This window comes from Xiphophorus maculatus, chromosome 17 (genome assembly GCF_002775205.1).
Source record: "Xiphophorus maculatus strain JP 163 A chromosome 17, X_maculatus-5.0-male, whole genome shotgun sequence".
Classification (NCBI taxonomy): domain Eukaryota; kingdom Metazoa; phylum Chordata; class Actinopteri; order Cyprinodontiformes; family Poeciliidae; genus Xiphophorus; species Xiphophorus maculatus.
In genome coordinates this window covers 4,412,804-4,424,745 of record NC_036459.1, presented here as the reverse complement: position 1 = coordinate 4,424,745, position 11,942 = coordinate 4,412,804, and the positions used below count along the sequence as shown (strand labels likewise).

Genomic DNA, 11,942 nt, shown 5'->3' with positions numbered 1-11,942 from the left:
AAATGCGAAACAGATATTCAGAAAACCATTTTATTAAGTAGCTTTCACAAAAGTCTATGAAGAAAACCATCTACCTGCCGACAATAAAATGCTTCAAAAAGAACATCATGCTTTAAAAACAGAAGTATGAGAAACATAAACTTAATTTGCTCACAGTTGGGTTTTTATGAGGTTCATCTTTATAGCTCCTGCAAACAACTATGCATACAGCACATTAAAAAAAAGAATTATTTTTCCAGTGTTGATCCAAATGGCCATTTATCACAAACATATTATTTTTTTCATTAAAAACATGATTTGGATAAGCCTTCCTTGAAGGTGCTCCTTTATGCGAGTCCTGTTATTTGTTGACTGCTTCTAAGACCAAGAACCCAGCAGCCACAAATCTCGCTTGTGTTCAAACCCTTTTGCCGTTTTTACGTTTGGCACATCACAACCACAAGCTCAATGGATTTTACCTAGATTTCAAAGTGACAAAACAACACAATGAAGAGCATAATTGTAAAATACAAGGAAAACACATAACTTCCAAAGGTGTTCTAAAAATAAAAAATTCTAAAAGGGTGTAGGATGCGAGTGTGTTTTCAGCCTCCATTTACTTTGATACTCCTAAATAAAATCAAGTACAGCAGACTGGAGGGCTGCAGTTGCTACCTTGCAGGAATAAAAAAAACAAAACATGACTGTCACATTAACTGAATCCTCTAAATTGTTCTTAGACGCGAGTGTGTGTAGTGTCCTGTGTGTCTGTGTTCCCCTGTGGCGACCTGTCCACAGTGTACCCTGCCTCTCTGCCAATAACAATTGGAGATGAGCAGCTTTGAAAACGGAGAATTATTTTCCCTTCATTTCACAATTATGCACTACTTTGTGTTTATCTGTCGGTCTCAATATAATACATAAATGTTTGGTTGCGATGTCAACCAAATGTAAAAAAAAAAAAAAGTAAAAAAAAGGGTCCAGGAAGTATGAAAACATTGCAAGGAGTTAGTTGTACATGTAGCATAAGTGAAATGTTTGTAATACCAAAAGGAATCCTTCACATTTTTGACAGTTTATAGAGAAAACTTCCACTAAATTCCCAATAGCAACACTTTATGTGTAACAAAAGATAAAAAAGAGGGAGTGACATGCATGAATGATACACAGCACTCCTTTTATGCTGAGATTGATCTTGTTGTAAAGTTAAAAATAGGTAGGTCAACAGCCTGTGGATCTAAATGGTCTACTGAGATGAGGAGGATACCTGCCACTGACGAAGAATGGCAAACACTCTTTTAGACTTGTCACGAGGGCCCTAGCGGGAGAGAAAAAACAAATAAACTTAACTGTTTTTGGTTTTCTTTTTTTTCCCCAGACATTATTCAAGCTTTCTACTTGCCTGTGCTTGGGTTCCACCTTGTGCGTTGGAGTTCTTCTTTGTGGGCATGAGGAGGTCGAGAGCAGCTTTCCAGCCCTGCTGATTAACGGTCGAGGTTCTGGCCAAAGACGATAAGGCTCCTGGATCCATGTTCTCTTTGCCCTCAGAGATCCAGGGACACCAGTCTCTGTGTTGAGCAAGGGGGTCAAACGCTTTCTTGGGCAGAGGGCCATCCTGATCAAAAATATTTGTAAAAATTAAAAGATGAATTAGTGAGTTTCCAGGGTCCCTAATTAAATTTAACTACAAGAATTTCCAGGATGCTCATTGCTTTTCAAGACAAGATTCACAAGTAATTTGATAGAGATTTTTACTGTCATCACTCTTAAAATATTGAACCTGGAGAAAAAAAACAAAAAACAAATGCGATGATAAACTTGATTGATAAGACTGACAGAGGAAGCAGCAAAAGATGGAAGGACAACAATTTTATACTATTGGTCAGCCAATGAAGTTTGAAAATAAACACATTTTCCATGTTTTATTATCCATATTTATTTAGACCTGGAAAATATCCAAAAGAAATGTCATGCTTCCTTGTTAAAATTGCAACATTGAGGACAATATTTTAAGTATTTAAGAATGTAAGCAACCTAAAATGGGCTTTTCTTTCAAAATTATAGCTCCAGTTATCTTTTGTTTTGTCTTAGCTCTAAAACAAAATAGCAAAATAAAACAAAATGCATAGTAAGTGCTGCAGAGGATCACTTAAACATGGTGCACAGAAGTAATTTTAAGTCTTACTGGACCACCAGCCAATGAGAGACACAGGCGTTTGGGAGGGTGCAGGCTGGCAGCGCCGTCAGTCCCTGAGCCGAATCCCTGTCCCCGACTCCGGGTTGCAGGTCTCTTGCCTCTGGTTAAAGGACTCGGCAGATCTTCACTTGGACTCGGTGAGTCTCTGCTTCGGGCACGGGAGGCTACTGGAGATGCAGTACCATCATCCTGCATCAAACGCAAAGAGAAGTCAAGCTGGCATCTGCTTGTTATATATCTGCAGGAAAGGCATATATCAGGAAGACTTTAAATTTGGACTGAAACTTTGTTTACTGCAGTGTTTGATCAACAAATCCCAAAAGTGAACTGCTTGTCCCATCCTGAAACATGACAGCAGCTCCGGTTTTAAAATAAACGTATCATTTTTACAGTTATTTTTTTATTTTTATGCAACACTTCTAAGCATTTAACAAACTAATTTCTGTTTTTAGATGAAGTCTAAAAGAGTTTAGTTGTTTTGATATATTTTCTTTGATTTCATTACTTATGAATGGTTCTATGAATATACTAAGAAGAAAGTGATCATTTTATGCAAAGAGAATTGATAAAAACATTTAACCTCACTAGATATACAAATAATAATTTAACACCGAAAGACTCCCTACCTTCACAGATCCAGCTATATCCATAGCAGATGAAAGTTGAACAGTTAAAAGGATAAACTCCGTGTTCTGTTTAGCCTTCCTGTTATTAGCTTTGAATTTTGCCCTCTCTTCAGGATGAACATATCACAGACATGTCTCAATGTGTTGTAAAAAGTATGTTGTTTTTTTTAAAATAGCTTCTTAATTCTGCATTTTGTCTGATATATTTGAAAACACCTCACTGATACTGAAATAAGACAAGAATGAGCAGTCTTCATTCAGTAACACTGAAGAATGTTTTTGTTACTGCAACAAGGAAGCACTTCTCTATGGTGCATTCCCTAGGCACCATCTTAGCACCTTAAAACTGAACGCTCCCATCACTGTCTACTGTGCAAAAATGAAACAAGGAAGACCTGTGCTGGATAAAATTATATTGTGTCCTGAAATAGAAAAAAAACATCTCTAATGTATACATAGGTCAAACCGTTTACTTCTTCTAGCTTCCTGAGAGCTTGCCTGGTCAGTGCGGGTGGAGTCCTGACTCCGAAGCTTCATGCGACATGGAGTTGTTGGAGCCGGAGTGGGTGAGACTGATTCGGAAACGTCTCCGTCGGACGTTGCTGATGCGGGCCCTGCGGTGGGACCAGAGGATCCCACGAGGTTTGGTAGCACTTCTGTGTCGCCACCAAGCCCCTCTATCTGAAGAAAGTTCCACAAGCCCACCTTTCGCATACAGTAGGAGCAGGAGAGGGTCGGCAGGCTCATTGCATGCAGAGCTGGGCTGGATAGAGAGAAGAGCGCATTGGTTATGAATTTCTTTTTAGTTATGACATAAAAGAAAATTCATCTTACTTCGCTCCCCAGCCACAGAGAGAAACGATGCATGCAGACACCTGCACGGCCAAAGACTCTGAGCAGGGAGTCTCTCCCTTTCGTTTCTGTTCTTCCTCAATCAACTGCAGCACAGTGCTGATCACATCCTCTGTCAGAAACTGCAAAAAATAAAAAAAAATAAAACTCACACAGGACAACAGTTACGTCAGGGTAACCAAAACATGCATTTGGATATGTTGGCTATGCTCTTCATGCCGTCCCCAGAAACACTTTACTTTACCATGGACTTGAGCAGCTCTGGCCTCATCGCCGGCAGCTGCTGTGCCAAGACACAGGTGCTCTGGAAGCGCTCCAGAAGGGAAGTAAGAAGCTTGGATGGTTCAGAAGCTGGAACCAACCAGAACCGCTCTGGGAAAAATTAATATTTATTATGACAATACCAAAGACTTACGCCATGGCTGCATTAAATACAGCTATGTAACTGGTCTTACCTGGACATGGAAAGTCGGGCCAAGGACAATACTTTTCATGCTGCGTTTGAAGCTGCCTCGATATTTCTGCAACTCGAGTTTTATCTATTTGAAAAAATCAAAGAGAGAAAACTTGACTTTCATTTAATAACCTCAGCAAAGCCTCGCCAAAACTGCTCCAGCTCTGGAGAAAGTTATCTGCTTGAAGTCTTGCTTACATTTCTCAATGTCTAACGTTGGCTGTAGGGATGCACAAAGGAAAGCCTGGCAGCTGGAGCACTTAAGCATATCACAGCCAACGTTGATCCAACCATACCTGGCGCACATCAGAGGAGACAGGATGCGTGGCTTGGCTGCCCATTTCATACAGTGCAATGCTAAGGAAATCCCCAGTGCTATTAATAGAAACTACCTTGCATTGATAGAATGAAATAAGGAGTAAAAATGCATGAATTTATTAGCTAAGAAATAGTCCCAACAACATGCAGCAAAAGGAGAATTCCTCATTGTGAATGGCAACGAGAAAAGGATATCGAATATGATTCCACTCTGGAGAAAAAAGCTTCATTGTTCGTAGCTTCACAGGGTGCCTGGTTGTTGCCTTTTACTTCCGGAACGTTTAAATCTCCTTGTTTGCTGAATAAGACAAAAAAATAAAAAACACACATATCTTGACATAATTAGTAACAAAATATTATATATTCTTTCTGAAGAACAGTGTAAAACTCCCCATTATTGTTTACAATTTTCAGTTAATTTGTTAGGGAGGAAATTAAAGGGAAAAAAAAACAGTTAATTGAATAGGATTGCTCAAGATTCATCATGAGTTTCTTGTCAGAATTTGATAATTTCCTCTTTCATCCAGTGTTAACAGCATCAAGAAGAATCATGAAGAAACAAATAAGACATTAAAGAAGAGGATGGACAGATGACAAAAAATTATGAATAGATAAAAGAGCAACAGCAGGATGAATGGACAAATTGAAGCGAGACAATGATGGATAAATGGGCGGATGGGTAGGGGACTGACAGACGGATAGGCAAAAGGATGGATGGATGGAGGTACTGTACATACAGACAGACGAAGGACAAATGATCAATCAAAGCAAAGATGGATGAATGGACAAACAGAACAATGAACAGATACCTTGTGTGAGGATAAGGCAACTGATAGAGTAATAGACAAAATAGTTGATAAGCGGGCATGAAGATGGATGGTCCGATGAATAAATTGACGAATAAAAGAATAAACAGGTAAACTAATAAATGGGTGGAGGGATCAATAGATACAACTTAAAAAACAGTGTGATTGGGGGAAACAGCTAAAATATCTATTACATTAGTCTTTTTCTGCAACTCTTAAAATTGTAAACGTTTAGCATTGACCTCTTTTTCTGTAATTATGCATCGTAGCTTTGGCAGCAATGCTTCACAGGACAAAAACAAATATGCCAAATACGCCACAGCTGTAGCATGCTCGTGTACTGCACCCAGCCTTGTCTTCCAGGCTCTCATAAACCTCAGCAAAGCGAAGGCGCGGCTACATTGAGCTGCTCGGCTAAGAGCCTAAGCCGTAAGCTAACGTAAACATACAAGGAAAACGCGTATTGGTTGGCATTAATCACCTGTTGCAGTCTACTGCAGATACCCCTTCATTAAGAAGTTCACGGACTTTCTCAGGGGAAGCGAGGCTGGATTTATGTTGGTTGGAAATGGCAATTCGCTCCCCGCGGCTACCACCGTCCGTCGCCATGGTCGACTCTGAATGGCTTCCCCAGAAACTAGGACCTAAGGAAAGACGTTCCTCTTTGCTAACCCGCCCCCACTGACACCAACACATTTTAGCTGACTGCTCATAGAGATATAACGTGATTTGAGTAGGGGAATGATTGTGGCATTAAACCACGAATTTATTCAATTATTGGTATCAGTATCATAATATAAAAATGTGTCTAGCATATTTTTTTTCACACATTTTTTTGGCTTTATAGGTTTAAAGCAAGTTCAAAAAGCTATTTCTTTGAAAAAAAGAATAAGCAAACAAATATAAATAATTATTTTTTAAAATACATTAAAATTATATCTGAAATAGAATTATTATTTCCACCTACATTAAAATAGCATCTAATTTAGTTCTTGAGATATTCCACTGTTGTTTACAAAGGTCAAAAACAAAAGGTGGAGGAATGTAAGCAACAAACATAGCAGAAAATGCTAATTAGTAAATAAAATAAATTCTGTCTGTTGATCTCTTTTTGCTATTTGGAGATCAGGAAGAAACACTGCACTTTAGATTGACACTGGGGATACTTTACCCAAGGTTCATACGTTTTATATGGAAATTTTATTGCATTAGAAACGTGTTTTTCTGCCTAAATCTGTTATTTTGTAAATATGTTATGCATGTCTATGATTTTTTTTCCCCACTTTTGACTATAAAACTAAATTTTGCTCCATTTGATGACAGTTACTCAGCAGCTAAGTACCCTTTTACAAAATACCTTTTTACTCTTACACAAGTAAGTTATTAGACAGTCACTTTAGTAAAAATGCATAGAAGTACTACATTTACTTAACTACATTTCTACTTACAAATGAGAGTACTTAAATTTCATAAACATATTTTTGATTCATACCCACGACCAGTTGGTGGCGCTAACTGCCCTAAAGCATTGTCTTCCAACTGCTTAGCAACACCAGAAGAAGAAGTATGTCATCAAAGGGTGGAGCTAAAAGAAAAACTATGAATGGCTTCAAAATAGGCTGAAATGCGAAATGAGACATCTACGCTTTATCGGACGCTGCGTTTTTTTCTATGTGACATCCAAAGGGACTGGGCAGTAAAGGGAGAAGAAGGGAACAAAAGATGTCGGACGTTGAAGGCGCTGACAGTTCAGAGCAGCTGAATAAATTTGAGAAATTGACAGGCAGGCCGCCGCCCGAACCGATGTTAGCAGGTAGGTCAACAACAACATTAACGTCACGACATAATGTTTAATCCCAGCTTTCATGTCAGATATTGAAGATTGGCTCAGCGCAGTTTCGCCACTCAGAGTGCCTCCTCGTAAATTACACTGATAAACATCACATTCATGCTAAAAGCCACTCATATTAGACGTTTTACCGCGATGTTTCAGGTGTGCGTTGGAATGGCATTGTTTTGTTGATTACCGGGTAGCTTAAAGCTTTTCTGTTTAGCTTGAAGATGCTCTTCCTTCTCCTGCCTTTTACATGTTTGACTCTTCAATTCAGATCAGTGAACATGCACTACAGTTTTACTGCGCGTGTGCTCTCACAGCATTACAGCTCTACATTTTACACCTGCTCGGGTGTTTTTATTTTTTTTTAAATTTTTGTTGCTTCAGGAGGCTCGCTTAAAGAGTTGGCACCACCCTGAGATGTTGTACAAATTTATACTCATCTTGGATCCTCTGCATGCCAACATATACACGCAGAAGTGTTTTCCTCTTTACATATTTACAGTTTGTGCTTTTCTAAATGTCTTGGATCATAAAACAAGTGTTAAGTCATCTAAATCAATCAAGACTGTTTGTGGAAAGTAATCACCCTAAAATCTAATAACTGGGTGTGCCATCCTTGACTGCAACAACCACCATCAAGCTTTGCTATACCTGGAAACTAATATTTTGTGTCAAAATGTTAGAATTTCCCCTACTCTTCTGTGTTCGCAAGCATGAATGACCTATTGAAGCTCATTTTACACAGCGAATTTTAATCCAGGCTTTGACTAGACCACTCAAAAGTGGTCTAGTCCACTTGAATCAGTAAAGCAGCTAGAGACCACTACTACAACCACCATTGTGTCAGAATGTTTTATTCAGATTCAAGTCTTTTGAAGATATTTTTGACTAGGTTAGAGGTTGACCTGCTTTTCCTTTAGTCCTTCTGCATGTGTGCTTGGCCTTAAGGTCACAAGTCAATGACCAAACATTCTACTTCATTGAATTTGTAGTAGACGGCAGAATTTCTGGTTCTCCAGGCCCTGAACTCCCCACCAACTACCACCACTAAACTAGACAAATGCTTCAAAGGTATTTTATGTCCCCCTTGTTCCACCTTGACTCCTCTCTGTCCAGGTCCTCGAACTCCTCCCGCCCGCAGCGGCCATCGCTGCGTCGCTGACAACACTAACCTGTACGTGTTTGGGGGTTACAACCCGGACTATGAAGAGTCGGGGGGCTCCGAAAACGAAGACTATCCACTATTCAGGGAGCTTTGGCGGTACCATTTTGCCACGGGCTGCTGGCAGCAGATTCGAACTGAGGGTTACATGCCCACAGAGCTGGCGTCTATGTCAGGTGAAACTCTGGTCCGGCTTCTTGCCTGTAGTTTAGAATCTAAGGTTTGTTATTCATATTAAAAGCTGAGTTTATTGTTCTGTGTCTCTCCAGCTGTTTTACACGGTAACAACCTTCTGGTGTTCGGTGGCACCGGGATTCCCTTCGGGGAAAATAACGGCAATGATGTTCACGTTTGTAACGTGAAGTACAAGCGATGGTCGCTGCTCAACTGTCGAGGGAAGAAGCCGAACCGGATATACGGACAGGTAGCTGCAGGAATCAGTTCCATATCTGCATATTGGATAATTTCTCTTTTAATATTTATATTTTGATTCTGCAGGGTAATGACTGTTGCAGTGCACTGACTGATGTTTTTTTTCCCTCTCCAGGCGATGGTCATTATAAATGGCTTCCTGTATGTGTTTGGTGGAACGACGGGTTACATCTACAGCACAGACCTGCACAGACTAGATCTGACCACCAGGGAATGGATTCATCTCAAACCTAACAACCCGCCTGATGACCTGCCAGAGGAAAGGTATAGTGCTGGACATCAAACTGCTACTGAAAGCCATATACATATGTTTTCTACTCTCCAATATGCCCTTGACATCACTTCCTGTTTCTGTGTGTCACAGATACAGGCATGAAATAGCACATGATGGACAGAGGATTTATATTCTGGGAGGTGGGACTTCCTGGACGTCATACCCTCTAGATAAGGTACGACACCGCCAGTTTATCTGTGTCGATGTTAAAATATTAGTTATTGTAAAATGTTTTGGGTTTCCTTTTTGTAGATACATGCTTATAATCTGGAGACAAACTCTTGGGAGGAGATCACAACAAAACCACATGACAAAATAGGTGTGTATGATACAACTTTTTTTCAGAGTTCAGCCTGCTTTTTCTACTAAGTGCTTTGGAGGTAAATCTACTCCTTTAACTCTTTCACATTTGGTCACATTTTATTCATATTTTATGTGGTGAGACCAACAGAAAAGAATGCAGAATTGTAAAGTGAAAAAAAACCTGTAAATATTTAAAATAAAGATGTGAAAAGTGTGGGCTGCATCTGTGTTCACTCAATACTTCATAGAACAACAGGTATTTTGAGGCGTCTTTCGAAATAGCTTACGCTCAGTCATCTTGGTTCATCTGTGAACAAATATGATCAAATCTCGTCCAAGATACTTAGAAAGTACTCCATGTAAAATATCCACAAAAAAAAGTAAAACTTCTCCGCTTTTTGACAGGATATCCTGCTCCTCGACGATGCCATAGTTGTGTGCAGATACGCAACGGTGAGACAGACAGAACTGAAAAATCTCTGCTTGCTTTTTGCACGCTGGCAAACTAACGCACAACCTGTACTTTCCCCTTTGTGCTGTAGATGTATTCATTTGTGGAGGCTACAACGGGGAGTTGATACTAGCCGATCTGTGGAAGCTAAACCTGCAAACTTTCCAGTGGAGTAAACTACCAGCAGAGATGCCTGAGCCAGCCTACTTTCACTGTGCTGCTGTAACCCCTGTTAGTACCTTTCACCTAATGCAGAGAAAAAACAGGTTTATTACACAACATTAACATTTTTGGTGTTTTTCATCAATGAAAGTTTGTATAGTTTTGACTGAAACGTACATACACACATCATGGGAATGAATGTCATTAGTTTTTATTTGAACTTTTTCTTGTGGATATTTGTTCTTTTAGCAAGTTGCAGAGAAAACACTCTTCCATCCTAGAATTCAACAAATAGACTGTCAAAGAATATACATGATACTTTAAAAGTCAGTAAATGCGTGAAATAAAAACAGAAATATATTTAATTAAAAGCATGTTTTCATAAGATACACAACTTAATGTCTGGCGTGCAGCCAGTCAACTGTTAACGCTGCTGTCCTTCCCAGGCTGGCTGCATGTACATTCACGGAGGCGTAGTGAACATCCACGAGAACAAGAGGACTGGCTCTCTGTTTAAGATCTGGCTGACTGTTCCCAGCCTGCTGGAGCTGTGCTGGGAGAAGCTTCTCAAAGCCTACCCCCACCTGACTTCTCTCCCCACCTTTCACTTGTACAACCTGGGCCTCACGGAGGAGCTCGTAGACCGTGTCAAGTAGGCGCACAGGAACGGGATAAATTTCCCAGCAGCACTCTAGATGATGCCTGATGTAGCCCCCGCCTTAAAGCCAAAAACAATGGGATGCCTTTTTGTTTTTTTTTAAGTTCCCATATTTTTTGTTTGTTTTTTTGTTTTTTGCCTGTTTTTTGTAGATACGAGGATGAGCGTCAATATTTTTGGAACGTTTTATGGATTATATTCTATTCCCTGTGCCATCACTGCATCTGTAGAGCGTTAAATTCTGGACGTCCTCTTCCAACAAACTGACAAGTTGTAAAAAAAAAAAAAAAACAATACAAAAACTATATTTTGCCATGTGAAAAGTCAGATACTATTTACTCTCACTTCTGCAAATCCTCCAGATATTTTATAAATTCAGAGTGAAGGGAATAATGGATGTATATTTATTTCAAGGACTTGATCACTTTTTGCTGGAATTTTTATTGTTTTTCCCCCCATCATGAACTGATATTGCTCTTTGCACATTTCCCCTCCTCTGATGTTCTTGTTGGTAATTTTTTTATTTAATAGATCCTTTATTAATCTGTGGCTAGTTATTTCAGCCTAAAGAGGGTGACACATTGGTTTGCCAATTTTTCACAGTTACACTGACACCATACAGTTCTTATTGTCCTTTCCCCTGAGGGGATCTTCTCCGCTCTAGGTTGTCAGATGAAGTAATAGTCGTGCAAATTTCAGCAGTCTAGTTATCTTGCAAATTTGCACGGACGGACGAACAAAGCTTTTATCTCGCCTCGGAAACGTTATAAAATGTTTTAGATCATTTGTGGTCAAATTACCTAAAACTTGTGCAGACACTTGGGTGTTCATTGCCATGACAAGAACATTTGCAACTAGATTTTTGTCTCTGTTCCTTTTTTTCCTGTTACTTTATGGCTTAAACATAAAAAGGAGAATATTTGAGTTATTTCCCTGATTGTGTCGATTCCTAGCTTTATTTGTGAAACTACGCCTCACTGTGAATTGGGTGCTGTTTGAATCTTAAGCTTTTCGTTCGATGCTTTTTACCTTCTGTTGAAGATGGCTTTGCACTGAGAGCTGCTTCAGTAGCACAGTCGTTTATCCTGCAGTGCCTTTTTCTAAGATGCATGTTTAATCCCTTCAAATATTCCAGTCAGTGCATACAAGTGCTCATTTTAAAAGGCATGTTCTTTCCCCTGTAATAAACAGGTCAGTAACTCGTAATCGACTGCAGCATGTTGCCCTAAAAGAATTCTTGACACTTAATGTTTGTTTAAAAGACGCCAAATATTGTTTCACTTTGAGATCTTTGGTTTGACCCCTACATGACTAATCTTATTTGAAACTTCTGCACTGCCTTCCCAGATTCTTTATTGCATGATGCCTGTACCTGCTTTTCAAAAAAGAAAAAAAATCTTTACTTTTAAAATATGCTTTACAGGTTTCCTA

At 39.4% G+C, this 11,942-nt stretch overlaps 2 protein-coding genes across 2 annotated transcripts; one reads left to right on the top strand and one right to left on the bottom strand.

Annotated features, from left to right (window-relative positions):
* Window positions 1–14: 14 nt before the first annotated feature.
* Window positions 15–5,849, bottom strand: zc3hc1 (zinc finger C3HC-type containing 1). Its single transcript, XM_014471351.2, has 10 exons — window positions 5,714–5,849; window positions 4,622–4,724; window positions 4,307–4,457; window positions 4,110–4,193; window positions 3,899–4,026; window positions 3,637–3,776; window positions 3,301–3,565; window positions 2,165–2,365; window positions 1,382–1,594; window positions 15–1,297 (listed from the first exon to the last, which is right to left on the bottom strand). The coding sequence occupies exons 1-10, from the start codon at window positions 5,839–5,841 to the stop codon at window positions 1,226–1,228; spliced, it is 1,485 nt and encodes a 494-aa protein (XP_014326837.2). The 5' UTR covers window positions 5,842–5,849; the 3' UTR covers window positions 15–1,225.
* Window positions 5,850–6,808: 959 nt separating this feature from the next.
* klhdc10 (kelch domain containing 10) lies at window positions 6,809–10,827 on the top strand. Its single transcript, XM_005805895.3, has 9 exons — window positions 6,809–7,045; window positions 8,186–8,407; window positions 8,501–8,655; window positions 8,779–8,927; window positions 9,028–9,112; window positions 9,190–9,256; window positions 9,646–9,693; window positions 9,783–9,922; window positions 10,300–10,827. The coding sequence occupies exons 1-9, from the start codon at window positions 6,955–6,957 to the stop codon at window positions 10,507–10,509; spliced, it is 1,167 nt and encodes a 388-aa protein (XP_005805952.1). The 5' UTR covers window positions 6,809–6,954; the 3' UTR covers window positions 10,510–10,827.
* The last annotated feature ends 1,115 nt before the right edge of the window (window positions 10,828–11,942 follow it).

Coding starts and splice junctions, on each gene's coding strand:
- zc3hc1 (XM_014471351.2), bottom strand. CDS start 5,841: ATGGCGACGGACGGTGGTAGCCGCGGGGAGCGAATTGCCATTTCCAAC. Junction 4,725..5,713: donor TCTGCAGTAGACTGCAACAG/GTGATTAATGCC, acceptor TGTCTTATTCAG/CAAACAAGGAGATTTAAACG. Junction 4,458..4,621: donor CCAGAGTGGAATCATATTCG/ATATCCTTTTCT, acceptor TTAGCATTGCAC/TGTATGAAATGGGCAGCCAA.
- klhdc10 (XM_005805895.3), top strand. CDS start 6,955: ATGTCGGACGTTGAAGGCGCTGACAGTTCAGAGCAGCTGAATAAATTT. Junction 8,928..9,027: donor GATGACCTGCCAGAGGAAAG/GTATAGTGCTGG, acceptor TGTGTGTCACAG/ATACAGGCATGAAATAGCAC. Junction 9,113..9,189: donor CGTCATACCCTCTAGATAAG/GTACGACACCGC, acceptor TCCTTTTTGTAG/ATACATGCTTATAATCTGGA.